Genomic DNA, 23,591 nt, shown 5'->3' with positions numbered 1-23,591 from the left:
GCCACGCGTGTGCGATTCCGCCTACAAGGCCATGATGATTTTACTTCTGCAACTGCACACATCAAATGTCGCTTGGGTCTTGTCGTGAACCACTTATGCTGGAATGCTTCTGCACTATCAGTCTGGAATTTCTAGGGGTGCACAGCAGTTTCCTGCCAAAGCGCAAGGGGGAGCCTATTCGAGAACTCGCAAGAACTTTGGCGGCGTTGGTGGGAGTGTTTATCTTCCAAAACAATAATGGCGCGTCTACAAGATATCATGGTCATGGAGATGGATGTAGAGTTCCTAGACATCGAAGAGGAACAGGTTCTGCTAATGGAGCGAACCTCCTCGATTAACCTTTCGTTGTATTTGTCCATTGTATTTGTTCCTCGGTTGTTAAAATGGCATGTCCCGGCACCGAATCGAGAAAGACGACCACACAGACAGCCTAAAAGGCATACCAGGGACCAATCACAGCTGCTTTTTGTCTGCACACTTCCGCTTGGGGTCTGTGCGGGTTTGCGACTATCTGATGTATAGTCAGGATTTTTTTTTATGTGCACGACGACAGTTGCAGAACCTCTGCATGGGACAGTTGCAGACGCTATGCGTCAGAAGCATAAATTGGCCTTTAAGTGATTGGCCAACCTGAGCTGAGTCACATCTCAAACAGTTGAGAATGGAGTGGGACAAGATGAATTCTCGTGTGTGTGCGAACGCCCAAATACTTCAAGAATTCAGCTTGGTGATTAGGCTATGGTAGAATATAAGGAAATCCTATGCAGTTCTTTTCGTTAAAATTATAATTATAAACCTATGTTTCCTCAAATTTTTCAATTGTCAAAACAAAACATAAAGAACACGTAACTCTACAGATGTATTACTAAAATGCAGTATAAGAACTACAACATGCTACCCATCATCAAGATTGATCAATTGAAAGAGAAGTCAAAGTAATAAAATAAATTTCTTCAGTGATGCGGGCGGCCCATACGCTGAGCAAAAAACCCGCCGTTGACCTGTATTAAATGTCAAAATAAGTGGTCCACCTTATTGTCAATCATTCTGGTGATATTTTTACGCAAATGCTCATCCTCAATTTAACTTAACAGTTGTGAGTCTGACATAGTGGAAAATTGCAAATCTTCTGGAAAGTAAGCTTGTACGAGCGATGCAAACAGCAACTTTTAAACAGAGTGTGCACGAGGAGAAATGGGCTTGCGCATGCTCTCAAAGACGTTTAATAGTGGTTCCCTCTCAGGAGCAGGTACAGGGTTGTTTTTATTTAATATGTAAACATTTTGAATGTAAGCTCGTATTTTGTAGACAGATTAAAAGTAAAAGATTACAAGTGGATACCTGAGAGCATCTTTTTGGTCCAGATGCGGACTTTTCCAGCCAAAGGCTGTGTTGCAGCTTAAAGAGCATAGTGATTTTTTTTTTTTTTTAAACGGTGTATTCCCCAGTTCTGTTGTTATGGAGGGCAAATAGTTGTTCTATGGTGAACTATCCAGTGAGCTGCCAACCTGTCAGCTCAGTGAAATTTAACACAGATCATTAACTGAGCTCCCCGTGCGTTGGTGGTACGTGTGCTGACAGACATACAATGGACTGCCACTGTTAATGGAGTGCCACCTTTGGTGCTGACGCTTTTGTGTCTGGAGCACAAAAAAATCAACTCAAGGTTCTTACACATCTATCACCCTGCAGCAGGTTTAAGTAAACGATTATCAATCGACATCAAGATTCGAGGCTTCAAGCTTTAGTGGGGTTAGGAGTAGGGGTGGGTATTGGCAAAGAAGTCACGATTCGATTCGAATCACGATTCACATGCCACGATGCGATTCTATCACGATGCATCACGATACTTGAAATATTGCGATGCATTGTGATATTTTCACTGAACACTGTAAGAAAAAGATACAGCCCTTACCAGTGGCTGACTGGCTGGGTGTGATCTGGATAGTGTCTTCAATTGATACATAACTGAAAGCAACTGAATTCATACATAGCTGTATTTATTGAAATTACTTTTGGAGGTGTTGCAATGAAAACAAATACTGGACAGAAATATTACTATTACTGGCATGGACACACCAACAAAAAGATCTTAGGATTCATCAAACTTAAAATAACAAAATGAGGATAATCAGTCCGGACATGCTTATGACACAAAGCAGCAGGCGTCAACACATCCGCAGCGACATCTGCTGGACTGGAAGTTGTATTCCACTTGGTTTGATTGATGTGCGCCAACCATTAATGTATTTTATTTGTTCATTTTTTTATTTTTTAATAATCGATTCTTGCCTTCAAGAATCGATTCAGTAGATCACAAAAATTAGAATCACGATTCATCGATTTTACGATTATTTTGCACACCCTTAGTTAGGAGTCGCCCTCACAAATGGCAGCGGCTAAAGCTAAGCCGTACGGGCAACTGAGTTTGAGGAACCAAAGAGACTCAAAATTAACAAACACCTGATGCCAAAAAAAACACATGATGGCAGCTGCTTTGGCTCCTTTTAGAGGAAGTGATGCTCCGATGCATCACCTGATCTGCTGGAGGCCAATTAATATCAGCTGACAGCAAGAGACAAAGTCAACAAACAAAAAGAAACTAATCTATCATGGAGCTTTTGTGTTTGTGAGACCAGCCCAAAGACACATTAGGCTCACAGTGGAAAGAAACACAACCATTCAAAACTCACTGCTACAAAATATAACCACATTTAGACACTTGTAGAATAGTTAGCCTGAAACAACAAGACAGAACAGCATAAAAACACAACTGTTTTAAAATGTCCAAATGCGCCATTTGTTGTCATTTCTTAGACGCCAATATAACAGCTTCATGCTTAAAGGTATAGTGGAGGATTTTTTGCAAATTTTCGAAAATCCACTTTTAAGAAAAGATGCACATGCACAACCCTGTACCCGCTTCCGAGAGGAAACGCCTATTAAAAGCGTAGGAGAGCCCATTTCCCCTTGTGCACGCTCTGTTTAAAAGTTGCTGTTTGCATCGCTCATACAAGCTTACTTTCTAAAAGAAGAATTCCAATTTTTCCACTATGTCAGACTCACCACCGGTAAGTGAAAATCGGGATGAGCACGTAGGACAGCCTTATGTAAACTTATCACCAGAATGATTGACAATTAGGAGGACCACTTATTTTGATGATCCACCCGGAAAAAGAACATCACCCGTTTCTGACCCAACAATTTGATTATTTTCGATACTCAACAATACACCACGATAGGTTCGATTAAATTTATTGGTTACATTTTTTTTTTACCTTACAGACTAGACAATGTTTCAAATTTGAAATAAATCAATGAAAGCTGTAATACTGTTATGCATTTTATTTGAGAAACAACAGAAGTAGCAAAGTTGTACTCCACCTAGGCCTTTTAAAACCTTATTCAGTGAAAAATAATAATGCCTCTGTGTTTACAACAATGTATGTGTGTGTGTAGGTGGAAAGAGGGTAGTGGCTAAAGGAAGGGAGGTAGGAGGGCAAAATCGGTTTAGCGCCAACGCAGCACAGGAGTCAGAATTACGGAAATGGATGAAAAAAAAAAAACATGAATCGATACTCTTGCGGACGTGTCAGTGCATTGGATTGTCAGCTCTTGGATCGACGCATCGATACAAAACGATTATTATTTACACCCCTATCCTCCACTACACCTTTGAGACAATCACGGTCACAATACAAAGAAATCATCTGCAAGATATTTAGAAAAAACAAAACAAAAACAAAAAGTTTAGTTTAAATGTCCAGGCCTGTCTGTGTTCATCTCCACCTCTGAGCATTAGAATGTGGACAAAATAAGGTTAGACTTCCTCTGTGTTTACAGTCAAAACATGTCTGAAGATGACACCACAGTGGTAAGCATTCTTACAAGCACACACAGGTCCTTCAACCATGTAGGGCCTTTTAATGCTCAGGAATGCAAATCTTTTCTGAATTATATCCAACTGGGTATAAGACTGCAGATAATCTCAGCCGTGCAACCTGTGACTGTTTCACTCCATGAGGTGATTTTTGTTTCACACGTCTGAGTTGGTTACTTTATCTCCACACTGAAGCTTTAAATGTTTGATAGCTTGACAGGCCTGTACTTATGAAGGCTGCAAAACTCTAGACTTTAATAAGGAAATTGTCAAGTCAGCTAACATACAAGATGGTGTAATTGGTGGATAAAAGGAAAACTAACAGGAAACTCATTTGTAAGGGCAGAATAAATTAAAAGCAGGCATTAGGAGGTGGACTATGAGCACAAAAATAAGATTTGGGGAAAAAAACAAAACTCTTGCTTATTTAAAATGCTTTTTAAAACCATATTTTTTGGAATAAAACATAAAAAGTATGATTAAAAACACCATTTTTAACCAAATGAATGGTATAACTCAGTAGGTTTGTTAGGTGAGGTAATGAGTAAATAAAGGTTCATTTTAGGAACAAACTTTATATCTTTGAAAAAAATTGCTTTAAATTACAATTTGGAGAATATTAATTAATCTTTTTGTGGCCACAAAAATCAGAAACATAAAAACTGATTCCTAAGTTTATAGAAATGAGGAAACTCGTGTATATAAAACCATTAAGGAGTTTTTTCCCAAATAATGCTGAAGTTACTAACATTCAAATACGTTTGTATTAACAATATCAAAGTCCAAATACAATGTAGGTAATATTTAACTGTTATGGATTTAAGGAAGCTTTTAGTGACTCAACAGAGCAGCTTTTCTTAGAGGATCCTTGCTCCTGTTTCTAATCTCGTTCAGACAGGTCAGCCTGCCTCAGACCAGACAACAAAAAGGGGGTCAAACACAAACAAAATATATGCAAATATAGACCAAACTCATGCCTGCCTCTTTTTTCCCTCTGGTTAACATTGTTTCAAATGACAACAAACCTCCTTGCGCGTCAACTAGCAGAGCATGAATGAACTCGCCCAAACCTCACATCCGACTGGCCTCACCGGGCGGCGCCGGTGCGGAGATCACAAACAATACGGCCCCGGTACCACACCGGCTCCCTGCACGCTTAGCGGGGAGTTTTCTGTTGTAGAAACAGCGGTCCGTACTCACCTCCTAACGCGTGACATTAGTCTAATTTCCGTTTCCATAAGTCCAAAGGATAAAGCTTAAAAAAACAGAGCAGAGAAGAAAGCCCTGGACCCAAACGAGTACAAACGATTCCTCTGACTGGTCGGTCCGAGCTGAGCGTCACCTCGTCGGTTTACTCCACCAGGTAATGCGCATGCGCAGTTCAATCTTTACCCCGGTGCCTCATGGGGGTTGTAGTTCCGGACTCTGAGTGAAGAACAAATTTGACTTGGCTGAATTTGATGGCTAACTCCATAATAAACTTTATCAAACTATTATTTGTAAATGTAGGCCTCTATCTATCTATCTATCTATCTATCTATCTATCTATCTATCTATCTATCTATCTATCTATCTATCCATCCATCCATCCATCCATCCATCCATCCATCCATCCATCCATCCATCCATCCATCCATCCATCCATCCATCCATCCATACATACATACATACATACATACATACATACATACATACATACATACATACATACATACATACATACATACGTATGTATGTGTATATATATGTATATAAATGATAGAATAGAATCTCCCTTTATTGTCCCACAATGGGGAAATTCTGGTGTTTACAACTGCGCGGGTTATAGAAAAATGGTTGCACAAATTCCATAAAAGTTCAAAAAATATCCACTGGACTTGGTTTCAAATCTTGGAAACCAAGTCCAGTGGATATTTTTACAGAATGACTATGACCTGGATGACTGAGAATCTTCATCAGCAGGTTGCACAAATTTTTGTTTGTTTTTGTACGACCATTTTTCTTCTGCAGTCTTTCTTTTTTCGCTGCTGTAAACACCAGTATTTCCTCATTGTGGGACAATAAAGGGATTTTTCTATTGCTATTTTTCTATTCTCTCTTTATATATATATATATATATATATATATATATATATATATATATATATATATATATATATATATGAAAAAAGCGATAGATTTTAGGGCATTTATTGAATGTATGAAGGAATTATATAAATCTCACAATGGACAACGTCCCAGTTCTAAGTAGCACACAAAGTAGGAATGTAGTAACTGGGGGAAAAAAGGCATGTATGCAACGAAAAAAAAAGAATATAATTAGAGCATCTATGTTGGGAATCCAGTTGTTATGAATACATATTACCGCATCTGGTTATTTTACAGTAGGTCAGTTTCAACAGTGTGTTTTTGGTTTTTTCTATTCAATTGGAATTCAGCTGAACGTCTGTTAACAAAATCACACATTTTTCTTTTTTGTTTTTGTTTTCTTTACAAAAACATAATTTTGCAATTACTGGAAATGCAACAGTAACCTAAATACCAGATAACTGAAACCGTTTTTTTTATGCAATCCCCTTGTTACATGACAAATGTTTCTTGGAACTTTAAATTAGCAATATATGACTTCTTGCCACTCTGGGGTATAAACATGCTCAGACAAAACCACATTCAGTCACTGTAGTGAGGTAATCACCTCACTACAGATTAAGCAGCATGATAGCAGGGTTAACATAATTAAATGATGCACTGTAAGTTTAACAAGTATTAAGTGAAATGCTGTCAAAATATTAGGGAAAATCCTTATCTGGTTTACTATAAGCATAGGAAGTTGTTGGAAACTGGGCTTAATGGAACAGATTGTTTTTGTCTAATGAGACCAAGGTTGAGCTTTTTAGCAACACAGGTTGGATTCATTTGTTATGTACAGTAGAGGCTCTGTGATTCTTTGGGGTTTTCATGTCTCTCATTTACTTAATTGGACCAGTGGAAACCATCTGAGTTCTCTGCAAGAAATTCTGTGAAATAAGGCGGCATACGTAAAACTGGATACCTTCTATTACTAAATTGAAAACAGGGTTAGCAGGTATTTTGCAGGATAATATGTCATGGCATGTTATCAAACAAGAATAATCAAACACAAACTAACCCTTCTTCCATTGCCTTCTTGATCACCAAACTTAAATCCAACAGAAAAACTGTGAAGTGATAGTCAAAGATCCCACCTCTTTATGCTCCAACCTCGTGAAAAGAGTGGTGGAAGGAGGCCAAGAGCGGTCCTTTCATTAAAGATGATGTGTGAAGGCTTTTACAAAATTAGCCACAATCTACCCCTTCTCTAACACATATCTGCTGCAAAACATTTATAACAATATATTATAAAGTTATATACTTTATTAAAGTTAAGTTTATATCCAAATTTTTTTATTCTTAAGTTTTTTGTTTGTTTGTTGTTTTTTTTTTGTTAAAGAGGAAATATACCATAAAAATATAGGATAAACTTCACTCTGGTGTTCTCAATGAGTTTTTTTTTCTTAATTATTTATTATTCTGTTAGGAGAAGTTCTTGCATCTATGTATAAAACTGTGCACCCCCCCCCCCCCCCCCCAAAAAAAAAAAAAGTTATAACTAAAAGATAATGATATTTAACAATTTATACAGCTTGTTTTTCAAAAATAGAGTACATAAAAATGAAATGGTTGCAAACTTTAACTATTTTAAAAGTAGGTGTAGAGTTTCATAAAATCCAGTTTTTAGAATGTGAAACCTTTTACCAGAGTGTTAATTCATTTTTTGTTTTTGTTCTGTTTCTCACTTTTTTCTTCTTTTCTTTCTATCAGAAGTAACTAACTTTGGAATGTGAATGGTCATGGGCAGAAGTGATTTACTGCCCCCTGGAGGTAAAATGTATAAATTACACGATTCCCACCTTGATTTTAAACCTAACAGGTTTCTGTCACTAAAAGCCCTGGGATCAAATGGTTCTCTTTAGCAACAACTTTTCTGCTCCTTTCAGGAGAGCAACCATGCTGTACTTTCTGCTTTTCCACAAAATAATAGAAGTTAAATGCAGATTCTGTGGCTGTTTAAAAATTGTACTGAATTTGTAATAAAAATGTATTTTGTGTTGACTAAAATATAATTTTGTCATGATTGTGGGAAAATAAATGCATTAGCTTACAATAACAACTGAATGTATCAGCTTATGATGACGAATCACAATTATATAATCACATGGGCGATTCTAAACAGGGGACAACGGGGGCCAGTGCCCTTGTTATGGCCCCTGTACTGAAGAAATAATACTTAAAAGAAATTCTAATGATGCTATGCGCTGGAACAGACATGGTTACTCATAGGTCCTTTGGATCTACTTCATTCTTTTTCTTTACAAATTCTGTTTTACTAATTAGTCAAAAACAATAAGGTGATAGCTTCAGTGGTATTGAGATAGGATCACAGTTTTCATCTGCTAAATGTTTTTTTGTTATCCACAACAAATAAAAAAAGGCTCTAATATTTTCAGATTAACAGTTTTTCTTGAGTTCTAATTCAAATGTTATAGAAAACGGTAGTTTTATCTTAAATTAGGTCAAGAATATGTAAAATTCCTAAATTATAAATGTATATTGACCTCATAAGAAATATAATTTTTATTGAACCTAATTGAAAAGACATTTCAGTTCATGCAGCTCTCAAATATTTGAACCTCTTGCCCTGTTTTTTTATTTCATGCTTTTCTGTGCCCCCATGAAAACACGCTGGCCCCCTGGTAAATTTGATCTAGATCCGCCACTGTATAGTCACTTTCAAATGTATCATTACAAAAGAAAATTGCTGAGCTATGTGAGTTTTGCTCAGAACTGAACAGCATAGATAGAAGTTTGAGGAATAGATTCGGTCTTGAACAACCTCTCTCCTCTTTCCTTTATTAAAATTATTCTCTAGAATTGGAAACAACCGACCCATTTGACTTTCCTACACCAAAGCTTTTTTTTTTTTTTGGATAAAAAAAAAATCCCCAAAACTTGCTAAAAAATTCGGTGCATAATACATTTTGTAAAGTTATCTGCAATATATGATTAAAATTAAACAACACTTGACCTTGAGATCAACAAACCAAAGTGAAACAATCAGATCAGAGGTGGGTAGTAACTTGTTGCATTTCTCTTAATAAAAATCTAATAAAATATTTCTACTCTTACTTGTGTAAAATGCATGGTTTCTCCATCCAGGGTAACTTCACTGAAAACAAGCTTTTTTTTTATTATTCAAGAGTGACCCAGATAAAGGCACACGACTAATATTTCTGTCAAATTTAGTGGGGTTTTTTTTTTGTGTATAGAAGCTCACTTGAACCAACCATAACATTTGGAGGTCAAGCTAAATTACACTAAAGAGTATATATTGTCACTGGAAGGACTGGTTTACTAAATTTGATTTTAAAAGAATATTATTTTGGAGAAGTATTTTTTTTTTCTGCCTGGAATTATTTTTCATTCACATTGCTTCTTTGAATCATTTTATTCTTGTTTTAAAATACCAGAATATACACATATCTTGGTCTGTCTTCATTACATAATTTTTAATGTCAGAAGTGATGAGTTATTTATAAGATTTTTCCTTTTTTTTTTTTTATTTAAGTAAAAATATGATGAAACATTGTTCTCTTGAAAACAATTTTTTGGTACTCTACTCACCTCTGAAATAAATACGCAGCTTGTAATTTGGACTTACCGTATTTCAAAGGGGGAAAAAAAATCCAACTTAATTTAAAGCCAGATTTTTATAATCAATAAAATAATGCACCAGCTAAACAGAGCAAATAGATTTTATTAGCATTTCAGCAACATAAAGCTCAAACAAATAGGATCAGTTCTAGTATTCACACCCTAATTTAAAAGGTATTTATGGCACAAACCAAAGGATACAGGAGCTATACCATGACGGCCCAGACTTATTTGCAACAAACTGCAATTTTTTAAATGCTATACAAGAGCTGAGATGAACTGTGTCTGCAGCACGTTGTCAGTCCTGAGATATTCAGTGGAGTTGGTCAAATAATCAGAATTAAACCACGGAGGACATCCTGTATAATTGAGCTAGTATGAAAGACAAAAAAAAAAAAATGGATTTCAAAATAAAATATGTAAATTACATAAAAATGTGTCCAAGGAAAGAAAATGTTTCTGGAATAAGTGAGGTTATAAGAGGAGAACAGCAAGATTCTGCTACTGGGCTGTTTGGGATAAAAAAAAAAAAGGTACATTGTTCATTTTTTTTTAAATAAAGTTAATTTCCTGAATTCTTTCAGACTGAATTTACATGTTTAGGGAAACCAGCATTTCAGAGTCCAGAGAATCCAGAAGCTTCACCTTAAAAGCTAGTTTTATAGGGAGGAGTCTGGAAGGAGTGAGTGGGTGAATGTAGACAAAGCCGACCTGTAAAACACCTGAAGATGCAATATATAGCAAACAGCTCTGCAACATAAATCGGTCATTTTTAAATATAAACTTTCTATTCTTTGTCATCTTTTGCCCTTTCAGCTTCAGTTATGGCACTCATTGGCACCCTCAGCTAAAAATGTGTAAAAAGCCTTTTATTTAACTTCAGTTCTACAAGAAAATCAGCTTTTTGGGTGATAAAATTCAGCTTTAATTTGATTAAAGTGAAATCAGTGACCAATCTTGATCAAACGTCTGGAGCGTCCACTCTCTTATAGATACATTGATTATCTAATGCTCTGTTTTTAGTGTGAACATTTTCTTTGTATCTAATCATTTCTATAATTATTTTTCTTTATTGATATAGTGATTTTTCTCTGTGAGATGAAAGTTGTCAGTCTTGTATAAGTTCACTTATTTTTCCTTCTCAATTATTGAAATTTTCTTTAGAACATTTTTGGAAAAGCATCTTTTCCCTTGGGAAAAAAAAAAATGGTGCTGTGTTAAATCCACCCTACACAGTACATTTTTAATGTTAACTTTAACTTAGACGGGTCTTGATCATTGCAGTTTCCTTTATTCTTATTCAGTTTCACTATTTTTTTAACCTTTTGTTTTCTGGGGTATAAATGGGCTTTTACACATATGCCTAATCAGCAACGAACCCCTTTAAAGTCTGCTCCTATATACAGTAAGATGAATTAATTTCAAATTTTATCTGCAACTAAAAAATAGATAAAAGCCCAGGTTTATAATGTTAACACATACAGCTCCCTGTTGGATAACAGTTGCCATCACAGATTCTCTAATAATCCATTTTAAGGCTTCAGTGCACATCTATACCAGGAGCGCCAATGCATTGGGAAGGGTGCTTCACATAACTGATGCTACTGAGGATTTAATCTTCTTCCTTCTTTCTGCAAATGCATCAATCTGTAGTGCATTGTATTTATTCACACATATCTACAATTGCACACAAAAAAAACATTTTCTGCTAGATTTAAAATACTGTTGACCTCTTTCCAAACTTTGTCTTTGGGATGCACTCATTTCATATCATATTAGTACACATATTGAACCTCTCAGTTGAACATTTGTTTAATATCTAAATCATATAACGCATGAACAACATTACTGTTCAAAGGCTCGCTTAATTTATCGGTGTTCTCAACATGGATCCACCATTATTCTGCATCCAGATTTTGCACATTAATTCAACAAAAGGAGGAAAAAGAAACAGTTAATGATGTCATGGAAATCAATTTATAATACATGTAGATTAATGTTAATCTTTTTACTAGCTTGTATAAATAATACTTAGGATTTAGTTTATTTTTACCACGTTTCCATGTCAGCCCCTTGAGAACAGAGAAACTTCAACTGCTGGAAGCCATTAATAATTACAGACAGCAGCAAAGAAACTGATAATCTCTCTACAGCTTTTCATTGAGCAGAGAATATTGACTGAAAACCCTTGACTTTATTTCATCTTTGGTGGTGAGTTTTTTTTTTTGTAGTGCTGTTATGTTTAGGTTTACCAAAACAAGGAAAAAGAACGTCCTCAAACTCAAACCAGACCTAAAGATAAATCTGCAGTTATTATTCGGTATCATGTAAACCAGCGCCATCAAGAAGACGTTTGTTAAAGAGATGGCTGAAATGTGAACACTGCAAGAAATACAGGTTAGGGGTATTGTTTGAATCCTTCAATCGTGTCAGTAAAATGAAAGGGGGAGGGTCAATAAGGATGGAGATAGTTGTGTGACTTTGGAGTGCTTTTCTTTGTGTGTGCAGATAGGAGAGAGTGTGTCATAGTTCAATGCCCTCTGCATTAAGGGAGGAATTTTTTGAAAGCACGAGGCTGGGGAGGGTTATGGCCACGGAGGGAGTCGGAGCACCAGGCTCCTCTGTTGTGCCTTGGGTCCAGGTGTGGGACATTACGCCAGGGAGCGCTGACGGGGCTTGATTCTCGGACAAAGCTGTGGAAACAAACACAGGAATCTCAGTTTCTTTCCTTCCAAATAACTTAAATTTGATTCTAGTCTCATACCAACATTTCTACATTGACAAAGTCAAAAATTATATTTTTAATTAACCGGAGCATGCCTGTCTGCTAGTGCCAGTTAAGGATTTCTAAGTACATCTAAAGTTCCCATATTATTTTCCAATATGTTTAAATAAAACGCATTTTCCCCCATCTTCTCATTGAATATTTTTAACTGCTTCCATGGCTTTAAAAGCAGCATCATCAAGCATGTTTTTCCCTCATTACAGGAGAGCAGAGACAGGAGGTTACACAAGCCTATGATTTTGCTGTTAAAATTTGTATTAATGTACTTTTTGTTTCAGTGTTACTCCAGGAGTTCTACACATTTTTCAAGGTACAAATTATAAATTTTTCCAGAACTAAAGTCTCTTGTGTATACAAGTTATATTTCTATCGTGAGCATATTTAAATAAAATCTGCAAAAAACTGAAACTAATTGATGTGAAAGATGTGAAGGAAGAAAGAGAGCAACAAAAGGAAATACAAACATTTCATCAACACAAATTTTTCTTTTTCCACGCGTGCAGGAATCCTGTTTGTTCACCCTCTATTGACTATTCCCACCCCACTTATATAGCAAACATCCCAGAAAAATGCTCTCCTGTCATACTGTGCAGTTGGCTTGATAAACGACTCCTTCCATGTCAGTGAATCTCAAGAGTGATTTACCCCAGAGGTTAGCAGAGCTTAAATTTTAACCTAGAAGTGGAAATACTAATTTAGAAAACTGAAGTGTTAAATTAGTAAGAAGTTTGTTCGTACTCCCAGCAGGTTGCGGGGGATGTAGCCCTCTTTGTCCTCCAGCCGGGACCACCACCACTCCGTTTCATTTTCATCCTGTCGTCGCAGAACCGTGACGGCGTCTCCCTCCTTAAATGACAGCTCATCTGGACTCTGGGCTTCGTAGTCCCACAGAGCATACACCGTCCCCTTGTTCATTACACCCAGCTTCTCCTGAACACCTACACCAGGGAGCGCAAAACAGTCTGGGTCAGATTTGAAGGACTTGATGATGCAGTAGAGCTCATAAAACCAGGACTTTCCACACAATTTCTCACCGTATAGAAACTGGGAACACTGGATGTAGCCCTCTTCCATTTCCTCACATTTATCTGCTGCCGTTTCCACATCGCTAATGGTCGTAGCAAAGATGGCGGCTCCAGATTCGACCAACAGTTTGCAGAGATGAACGCTGTTGCAGGAGGCGGCGCAGTGAAGAGGAGTCCTGCTCGGGGGGGGGGAAACAAACTGTTAATAGCAGAAGATCCAAAAGTCGCCGTGCGGCATTCTGGCATCAGACCCGACAGGCTCACCATCCATCGCTGTCTGCGGCGTTGACGTTCACGCCAAAATCCAACAGGAACTTAACGATGTGGTGGTGTCCTGCACACACAGCATTGTGCAGAGGTGTGATGCCCTCGTCATTCGGAGTGCTGGGGTTCTCAACCTGCAGGAAAGCAAAAAGGAAGATTAAAAAAGAAAATCATGAAGAAAACTGTTTACTCTGGAGGAGCTGCAGAGATGCACAGGCCAGCTTCCGGCAAAACCACCCTAAACATAAGACAAGGGACACAGTGGGCTGCTTTAGATCACAGAATTTTTCAAGATACTAAACAGATATGCTTTCTTTCTAAAGGTAGAACAGAAGCTAAATATCATTCAAATTTCTTTCACCGTTTAATGCCTTAAAGAAATACACAAAGGTTTTTGACTTTAAAGTAAATGGGATAAAGAATACTATTACAATACTCTATTAGAGCACATAAAACATTTGTTTTTAGGACATACCTCATAGATGATCCTCTGAACCAGATCGAACTCTCCCTCTAAGGATGCATCAAGCAGCAGGGCTAAAGGATTAAACTTGACTCTGAAGCCGTGTCCTGTGCGCTCAGAGTCTGGCTTTTTCAGGTTTGTGCGTTTCTCCTTTAAAGATTTAAAAAATAAAAAGAGAGGTAAGCATTTGACTCAACAAATAAATGAACCTTGTCTATGTCACCGTATCTCACCAGCTGTTGTGAGACTGCTGTCCCCCTCTCCTCCGGAGAGCTGACCTCTGGCACCGGGCTGGGCAGAGACACATCAGAGCCTCCTAGGTTGTTGTTTCCGTCCCCCTCTTGATCTTCCTCTTCGCTGCGATCTGCAGCGCTTTGCAGTGGTGATGGCATGGCTTCATTGTCGTTAGCATCAGCTGTAGAGGGAGCCTCAGAGCCCTGCTCCTCCTCTCCCGATGGCGGCAGCTGCTGCGTCTCAGTATGGAGGTTGCGGTTGTCTGTGTCAGCCAGCGAATCAGCTCCCAGGTATCCCGGCGGAGTAGCTGGTTGATAAAATGGTGTTCCATTACCGCCACCGTTACCCCCACCTGATCCACCGCCACCATTCCCCTCTATGCCTCCAGCTAAAGTGTTGAATCTCTGGTACAGCAGTTTCTGGATGTTGGGACCACTGGGACCCTCCGGTTCTGTGATGGAGCTACGCTTCTTCAGCGGCCGGGGAGCGTTGGCCAGCTTTTTACGTAGCACTTCCAGGTCTGCGTCGCTCTGGTAGCGGAGCGGGGAATGAACCATAGGCGTAAGCTTGGTGGGACTGAGAGGACGTGGGATATTCTCCACGCTGGGAGGAGGTGCTGAAGGCTCCAGGCGCTGGAAGCTCTCCTGATCATCCAGCTCTCCATCTACAGTTTCGTCACTGCCCGGTAGGCCTTGGAGCGTCGGGAAGGCCCCACCTGCCTGCATGTAAGGAAGGGGAGATGCTGGTGTCGAACTGGAGGGGAGAACAGGCTTCCCGTACACTAGAAGTAAAAAAGATAAGGCAGAATTAAAGCAAGACCTTATTTTAATTGGATGTTTTCCAAATAGTTATTCTTAAAACTTACCTGCTTTAACAGCAGGCTTCAGTGGTTGGCTCTTTGGCGCAGCCTGCTGGAGGTACATGTGATAAATGGAGCTTGAGTTAACAGTTGGCGGCCCCTTACGTGGCGACTGAGGGCGAGTTCCTCTGTCTGGGATAAAGGGACGCACCGCCACGGCAGGCGGGGGATCCAGACGCTCGCTCAGCATGGGAGGGAAGAGCGGGACGTTGGGTTGGAAGGTGGGGCTCGGTGGAACGGAGATCCTCTGCTGGATCTGCTGAGAGGAGGAGCCAGTGGAGGGCGGCAGGCGGGGCCACGCGGCCGCCGGTGGGTTGGGAAGGGGCCGTGGGGGAGGAGCATCCTTGCGTCGTTCCAAAGAGCTGGCTGTGCTTCCAGAGGAGAGGTGGGATCCATAAGGTGGCGGTTGTGGTTTGGTAATGGCAGGGGAGGAAACAGCAAGCTTTGGATCTAGCACCTGTGAAAAAGCAGGAAACCAAGAAAGTGAATCCAGTAAAACAAACAAACTTCTACTAAACAATTTCACTGGTAGCTTCGACCATTAAAGCTGCATCAACATCAGCAGAAAAGATTATCTGATGTCATTCCTGAATACTAAGGGAGGCAATAACAATGATTAAATATTTGCTGCCTGTTTTCTTTCCTTTTCCATCATTTCAACTTTCTGAGAGTAGACCTATGGTAGAGTGGCTCAGTTCTTTGTATACAAAATTATGACTCCAAAAATGACATAACAGCAATCCACTGGGGGAAAGTTAAAATATCCAGCAATAAAATCATTGTTTGGATTAAAAAAAACTCTTTATTTTCCTATATTTTAAAAAGTGGGTGCAATTTTTCAAGATTTTTCTTGAATAGGATGACTGATTAGAGTCTGATTTATCATCAACAGACTGTTATGAGAAGCAGCACGAGATTTCAAGAATCTTTCCTGAGAAAATGTATCATCAAAGTCCAGTCTTGAATATTCCATATCCAATTAAACACTATTTTAAAAATAAGCTGCTTACCTTGTCTGAGTTTGGGGTGACGGGGGAGCCTGAGGGAGGGCTCTTGGTCTGACTGTCCGTCCCCGAGTCTCGTCTCTCAGGAGGCTTCAGAGTGGTGCTGGTCTTGCCTATAGTAGGCCAACCAGTGTCATTAGCTGGGACACAACCAGGTGACAATTAGCATATTTCAAAAATAATAATCTTTTTTATATAAGTGCTAAATATCAATAGCCAAAGGTAGAACTAAACTGACTTAATAAAAATATGAAATGAATGTTCAGGACTGTGTGGGATATTAGTCAGGGTGACGTAACTACCAGCATGGGTTACAAAATCAGATGGAGGAGTCAGGATTATGTGTGTGGAACCCATTAACCAGAGATCATGAAGTGACTGATTGTGCCTCTAAAAGGCTAAACCATTTTTAATGAGGCAGCTTTTATCTCCGTTTCTAAGACTTCTACAAACAACAATTTTAAAGAATTTGTCTTATAATATTAAGTATATTTGAATAAAAGACATTAACAAGTTAGGCTTCAATACCAGCTATACTTAGAGGATTTTTTTTTTTTAAATCTTTACAAATAATGGAAAACAAAATTAAGTCTTAATTGACTTCTAGTCAATATTCCTCATTCCAGAATTAGCCAACAGAGAAACATAAACGAGATCACACGGGGTGGTAACCCTGTGTTTATTTCTGACAGCAATGATGAGTACATCGTTATTTAGCAGTAAGACGTTTCTAATGTACCACTTGGTTGAGAGCAGAAACAGCTCCTGGTGAAGTTTTAAGTTTGCATTTCAAGTAAAAATGGATGTCTAAAAATCCATCTTAACAGATAAAACAATGCTAGAAATTGGTAATTTAAAAACAAAACAAAAAAACTGATCAATAGGACAACAATCCTGAGTCTAAACTTGACAGCAATCATGATGGTGGATTTGCATGCATTAGTGTTTAGCAACAGAATTTATACGAAGATGTGAATTTAGACAAAACACATTTAGATTTTATTTAAAGAAGGAAAAACTATTTTACACAGTAGTGCCTTTTAGATAGCAAGAAGGGAAAAAAAAACAAAAAAAGACAACAGAAAAGTAGAGGTAGTTGTGAAGACCACAACATTGAAAAAACATAATTCTGATGTATTTATGGGATTTCTGTTCAGGCCTTAGATCAAGGAGAGACCAACGTTTTTGAAAACTCATTCCATTAATAAAAAAAAAACTAAGGCTTTGTTATGTTTTAATAGTCTGAATGGGAAGCAATATATTTCATTTGAGCAATTAAATTTAAACTTGGTCAATTTAAACCTGCATTTTTTTTCCTAAATTATGTAATTATTAAACAATTTCTGGCACTTCAATCAAGCTTCTTAGAGATCAGGTGGAAATGTTGGGGATAAACTGTGAATGCTTCCCAGAGCTTTAGATGATGCTGCAATATTTGCATGAAGGTTAGTGCTACAACAGGACAGTCAGTGAAGTGTTATGAAATTGACAGGAACAAAAACAAAAAATAAAACCTAAGATTATTGGCTGGTCTGTAAGACGGCAACAAATGAGGCAATCAACTCTTCGAACCTTCTCCAAACTGTAAACAACAGGCACGGGATCAGCAGTGCGTCGATCGTTGTCTGTTTAAGAGACGCAAACATTTCTGGAAATATTTGAACAGGATGTGCAACTCTTAATCAGCCAATCCCAAATACTCTTGTGGTGAAATGTACAGCATCGAACAAAAGTAATCACACCCCTTGAAACTGTCCACATTTTGTCCCACAACTTCAAACTACATTTATACTAGACCAACAAAGTACTTCATAATTAGGACATTCAAGTAAAAAACACAATTTATCATATCTAGAAATATAAATTTGATGCACTTTTGTAATTGGTAACCCTTAATACTTTGCCCAACTCTTTTAGGTGTCAGTTCCAGCTGCAGGCCATTAGCTATGTGTCTCCCCAAATTGGACAAATCTAGAGTATGGCTGCACAGTACTAGGAAAATAGGCACTATGCAACAGTAAACAAATAATTAAAGTATAGCAATGATAAATGCTTCAACTGCAAACATACACCTCAGATAATGACTCACCTCTTCCTGTATTTTCATAGTGTCTTAACCTTTTCTTTACCCTCAACTGCAGGTGTCACAGAAGAAATGAGTCACTGAGAAACCAAATGAATAGAACTTATACATATTAAAATATTTTTTTTTACATTAGTCCAGTTCTTTACAGTATAAAAGCATAGCCTTTTTGATCATTTTTTCTTTCAAAATAGCTCAAGAGGAGTCAGATTGGATTGAGTATTAGTGAGTATTAGTTTTGGACCAAATAGATGCTTTATTTTAAATTCAATTGCGGCTCCAGTTGTATGTTTAGTGTAATTTTTGCTGCTAAAAGGTGAACTCAAATCTGAAGTGTTTTTAAATGCGACCTGTGTCTGAACGGCCACGTAGCATTTATCTGACCTGAACGACATTTATTCTCAACAATGGTCACTATTCTGCGTCTTGCTACAAAGAAGCGGGAAGAAAAACTACAAACATGGTTGACGATAATGCAGAGAGCAGTCTTATTTTTTTTTTTTAAACCATCTTGAAAATTAGTTTTTCTGGTTGGAAAAGATCACTAAATACGCTCCACCACTACCAGAGCACCCCTGCTTGTGAAGTCATTGCGCCCTTTAATTTGCATGAGGGACACTTGCGTTGTATGAATACAGTTCACACAGGAGATCACATACAAGTCGCATATATTTGGAAATGTGAACACCAAAGCAAAAAGAAAAAATCTGAACTACTTATCCCTTTCTTTAAGCGATGGCCATCTCTATCCTCTGTCCACTCGTCCATTAAAGTCAGATTTGTTTAGTGCACAACTAATAACTGTCCTGTAATCAGATTCCTTCACCGGAGCAGTGGATCTCTGCAGCTCATCTAGAGTAACCGTTAGGATCTTGGCCACTTCTCTGATTGAAATTCTTCTCAATCATTTTTTCAGAGCTATTCAAGTAAAGGGTGTCTAAATAAACGTGATTTTGTTAGATTTTTATTTTCAAACAATGAGTCATTGTCCTTTGTCTTAATTATACCCTACTTTGCTGGTCCATCTCAGTAAATCTTAATAAAATTCTTCAAAGTTTGTGGTTGTAAGGAGGTAGAATGGGAAAGATATCAAAGGGTATTCCTTTAATAGGATTTTTTCCATGTTCCTCCATATTTTTGGAGGAATATAGAAATAAATTCTGGTGTCTGGTATCCAGGACTCGATGAGATAGGATTCAAAATTAAACTCTTGCGCCTTTTTTTGCTACCGAGAGTAAAATACGCATTCTGAGGATCCTGTGCTACAATCAAGAGACAAGGTTCAGTCATTGCCCCTCCTTTGCATATGCAGCTCTGAGCACTCACGAGACGTGCCGTCAGAGCCACTGGAGGCTCCAGGGCCCGGGTGCGACTCTGGAAAGGACGGGGGCACCGGGTCCACAACGATGTCTAAATCAGACACTTTCCAAGGACCGGGAGGCTTTCTTACACCGTCTGCCCAAAAGCCCAACCCCCATTGAAACAGAGACATTACATGGACATGGACACCAGGAGAGACCAGGACAGACAAGGAGAGGAAATACAGTTCACAAAACACAGGAAGAGAGTGCAGGTTAGAGAGGAGGGAAATAGAAATCAAAGAGGTCAAGTCAAAGCTGAGATCTAACAGTTCACATGGGGAAGAAATAGCTGAGATTCATGCAAGAAGTGTTTAACATGAAGAAGTGAAAAGGCTGGTTTCTCCAAAGAGCATGCTGGATGACAGGAAATATTTCTATAAATTCAGAAATCAAACCTATTTGATTATAAACATGGCTGTGACTGAAGCCCCCTGATCAGACTCAACTGATGACTTCTGACTAAGCGCTTTAACATCTGCCTGTAAAGATTCCTGCAAACACTGTTACCCATCATTCAACAGGCTTCGCTCACCTGACTTGGGACGACCCTGGTTGGCTTGGTTGTTCACACCCAGTGTTTGAGGCTTCAGTGGATCGGGGGGTAAGGTGTAGCCCCCATCCTGCCGGCTTGGTACGGGGACCTGGATGTAGGGCCCGACGGCAGCAACACGACCCAGAGTCCCACTGGCTGGTTGGGGGGAGGGGGGACCATTGGCTCGATTCAGCTGCAACAGAAGCGTCAGGGACATTTCAAATATTAGAATGAATGTATATAAATATATATATACACATACATACACACATTTTAGAGGATCTAGGGGAGCCTTTAGAGTTGTCGTTTCACTTTTTAAAATCAGATTTAAAAAGTATTTTAACCCTCAGATGTCAGTAATTTACAACTTTTAAAAAAAGATCACAGAAAAATGCCTTAAAAAACCCAAATATTTCCTAAGACAAGATCATTAACCACATATTTGAGGATTAACTTATTGTTGTACTTGATGTTGCTGCTGTTTTTATGAAACTCTAATTATATACTTGTCCCCCCACCCACTTTCTTTCCTATATCAGCTACACAACTTAAAAGCCATTTTAAAAACATTGATATATGAGAGACTTTTTAGGGAACAAAGTATCCAAGTCAAAATTGCTTTGATTTAGGAAAGAAAGATAAAAGATAGATAATAAAGATGCCCACGATGATGCCAGAGGGATAAAAAGGCAGAAATCAGAGATAAGCTGGGTGTTCCTCATCTTACAGGGAGATTCTCTTTTTGACGTGCCTCAGCTTTTTTCTTGTAGAGACGTTCCCGTAGTTCGCTTATTCGCTTGTCCATGAGCGTCACTTCCATGTTGCGTTTGTTCAGAAGCTCCTTCTGCTGCTGCAGCTTGCTGTTCTGCTCCTGGTTCAACTTGTTTCGAATCTAAAGGAATAGAGAACCTCCTCAACATCACAGTCTGGAGCAACGTCAATCTCTTGAATACAGTGAGACATGCAGTGCATTACCTGAAGCTCTTGGTAAAGCTTTCTTAGCTCTAAGGCTGCTGCACCCGTGACTTGGCCGCCCAAGCCGGTCTGTATGCCGTTGAGCTTTCCTCTTCGCAGGTCCTCCAGCTGCACGCTGAGCTGTTCCACCCTCAGCACCGCTGCCTGTAACTCAGCCTGCTTTTCTTGAAACAAGCTGGTGACTTGTTCGATCTCTGCCGCTGGACGTCAAAACAAAAATCCTATTAGTCCATTTAAGATCCAACATAAATACTTAAAATTGAGTAGTTTTAATCAAGCACATTTATATATTTATTAAATGGAAAGGCTTATTAGCCATTAAAGCCTGATTAGAACATACCTAAATAAAGCTATCAGGAATAGGAAGGTCTTTACATACACAGGTTTCCATTGATGACCTTGCTGTAGTCCACCTGGCCCCTCATGGCACGGATTTTCTTGAGCTTTGCCTCCTGGCTCTCCACGCGCTCCTTCAGTCTCTGCAGCTTTTCGCTCTCCGACACAGTCTGTTGCTGACGCCTCTCCTGTTGCTTTAGGTACCGCAAACGTTGCTCCTTTAAAAAAAACAGCAGAAGACAAAAAATTCAAAGACAAAGACAAAAAAAAAAAAAAGAATCAATCAAAAAGATCAAAATATGTTTAAAAAATTACATTTGAATGTCAATAAATTTAAACAGTTTTCTGAGGAAGACAAGATTTAAAAGGCTAATCAGGAGAATAGCGTGAATTAATCGAGACGTTTCATTGTGTCAGGAACGTCTGAGGCTGAAGGAAGGGTCAGATGACTTCATCTCTACCCAAGTGAGAATTGCTCCAGTTCAGGTCCTAAAATAGGAAATGACAGGCCTGAGTTTTCAAATGACTGCAAGGCTTAGAGTAGGGCCTACTTTTGACACATCACAGCAAAGCCAATAAACTGCTACGCTATCGGCGGGACGACTGCATGGTTGATCATCAAAACTGCAAACACACACTTAAGAGTGATGAAAATGTATAGATTGGTCTAGGCCCAGTTCTCCCATTACAGAGACAGATTTTAATGTCAATGACCTGATCAAACACTAAAGAGGGTCCAAGTTAATGAAATTGTTGTTAGAATCCCCATGAACATGGTGATCTTTCACAGGTAAACATTAAGTGTTAAAACACTTTTATGGATTCTTTCCATCATATCAGGGCTGCAACTAACGATTTAGCAAATCGATTATTCTGTCATTAATTTTTTCGATTAATCGATTAATAATCGGAGAGCTAATATGTTACATTTAAGGTTAAAATTCATGCTACTTAATGCCAATTTACAATTAAATGTCCATTTACCAAACAAGTGTCTGTGTCAGAAAATAAAAAAGACATCAATCAAATGATAAACAATAAAAAAAGCAGCATCTAAAACATTATTTGAAAAAATAAAAAATTTTCTACACTACTTTAAAAAAAGGAAGTTATTAACATGGATTACATCATTTAAATCCTTTCGCACAGTAGCTTACCGGCTTTTCTATGTTGCCATCACCCTAATCTTTATCTCCAGATTCCTAATAACATCATAGCCGGCTCTTTGCAGAGGCATTGCTGAATATCAATACTTGTTCTGGTCAGAAGAAACATGCTGCTAAAAATTAGGATTATAAATTATTTGGGGCTAAAGTTTTAAATAAAAGCACTTTGATTGTGTTTCACATATTTCACTATATTGTCAGAGTTACTGCTATGGTTAAAAATTTTGCGTTACTGGAGTTTATCAGTAAAATAAACCAAATGTTGAATTTTCTGCCAGTTTGGCTAATTTAAAGTCATTTTCCTTTTTTGAAATACTGCTACTTCCAAGCATAGTTAATGCATAAATAAACAAGGAAGGTCCATTTGCGTGCCTGAGATTAAAATTAGCATTATTCAATAAGTAAATATTTGGCTAATCTTTTCATAGTGAGACTCCACAACTAGTTTGGAGGCCTTTGGGGGAAAACGTTTAATATTTCTCCTCAAAGATTGCATTGGTGTGGTGCAGAAAAATAACCTTTTTTTTTTTGCCTCAAGTGGGTTTTTACAACAAAGTATAATTAATTAAAATTCAGAGAATCTCTTTTCATCCATCTGAAATAAAAAACCCAAGCAAATACATCATACAGGAAACACAAAGTATACATATGTATAAAAAAGCAAACAACAAACATGAGTTTTACCTTTGCAACAAGCATTTGCTGCTGAGCCTCGATTTGCTGCTGCTGTCGTGTGGCCATCTCCTGCAGCTCTGACAGCGTGAGCTCCACCCGCTGATTCCCCACCTACAAACACACACACACAGGTCAAGACCATAAAAATGGTACATAGTGATCTCAGTGTTGACAAGCACAGAGGTTACGAATGGGTCACAAAGCTGCTGTTGAGTTTTA

The 23,591-nt window shown here is 38.4% G+C and overlaps 2 protein-coding genes across 5 annotated transcripts in view; both read right to left on the bottom strand.

Annotated features, from left to right (window-relative positions):
• The window catches only part of LOC119785060 (disheveled-associated activator of morphogenesis 1-like), a 76,188-nt gene extending 71,051 nt beyond the window's left edge, over positions 1–5,137 (bottom strand). The window contains exon 1 of the mRNA XM_038287450.1: positions 5,081–5,137. The gene's annotated coding sequence lies outside the window, so the exon portion shown is untranslated. The remainder of the gene's footprint in view (positions 1–5,080) is intronic.
• A 4,556-nt stretch (positions 5,138–9,693) lies between these two features.
• ppp1r13bb (protein phosphatase 1, regulatory subunit 13Bb) overlaps positions 9,694–23,591 on the bottom strand; it is a 31,566-nt gene continuing 17,668 nt past the window's right edge. The window contains exons 6-19 of one of the 4 annotated variants that reach the window (XM_038287479.1): positions 23,382–23,483; positions 21,575–21,749; positions 21,196–21,395; positions 20,948–21,112; positions 20,221–20,413; positions 19,654–19,782; positions 16,251–16,384; positions 15,247–15,697; positions 14,381–15,162; positions 14,160–14,297; positions 13,685–13,818; positions 13,430–13,596; positions 13,134–13,333; positions 9,694–12,303 (exon numbers count right to left, since the gene is read on the bottom strand). In XM_038287479.1, coding sequence (XP_038143407.1) covers positions 12,262–12,303; positions 13,134–13,333; positions 13,430–13,596; positions 13,685–13,818; positions 14,160–14,297; positions 14,381–15,162; positions 15,247–15,697; positions 16,251–16,384; positions 19,654–19,782; positions 20,221–20,413; positions 20,948–21,112; positions 21,196–21,395; positions 21,575–21,749; positions 23,382–23,483 — 3,012 coding nt within the window. In that variant the 3' untranslated portion in view covers positions 9,694–12,261. The remainder of the gene's footprint in view (positions 12,304–13,133; positions 13,334–13,429; positions 13,597–13,684; positions 13,819–14,159; positions 14,298–14,380; positions 15,163–15,246; positions 15,698–16,250; positions 16,385–19,653; positions 19,783–20,220; positions 20,414–20,947; positions 21,113–21,195; positions 21,396–21,574; positions 21,750–23,381; positions 23,484–23,591) is intronic. The other 3 variants (XM_038287480.1, XM_038287481.1, XM_038287482.1) reach the window with 3 other exon arrangements.

This window comes from Cyprinodon tularosa, unplaced genomic scaffold (genome assembly GCF_016077235.1).
Source record: "Cyprinodon tularosa strain WSP-4 unplaced genomic scaffold, ASM1607723v1 ctg24, whole genome shotgun sequence".
Lineage (NCBI taxonomy): Eukaryota > Metazoa > Chordata > Actinopteri > Cyprinodontiformes > Cyprinodontidae > Cyprinodon > Cyprinodon tularosa.
Note: the sequence above shows the minus strand (reverse complement) of the source record. Positions and strands in the feature narration are given on the sequence as shown.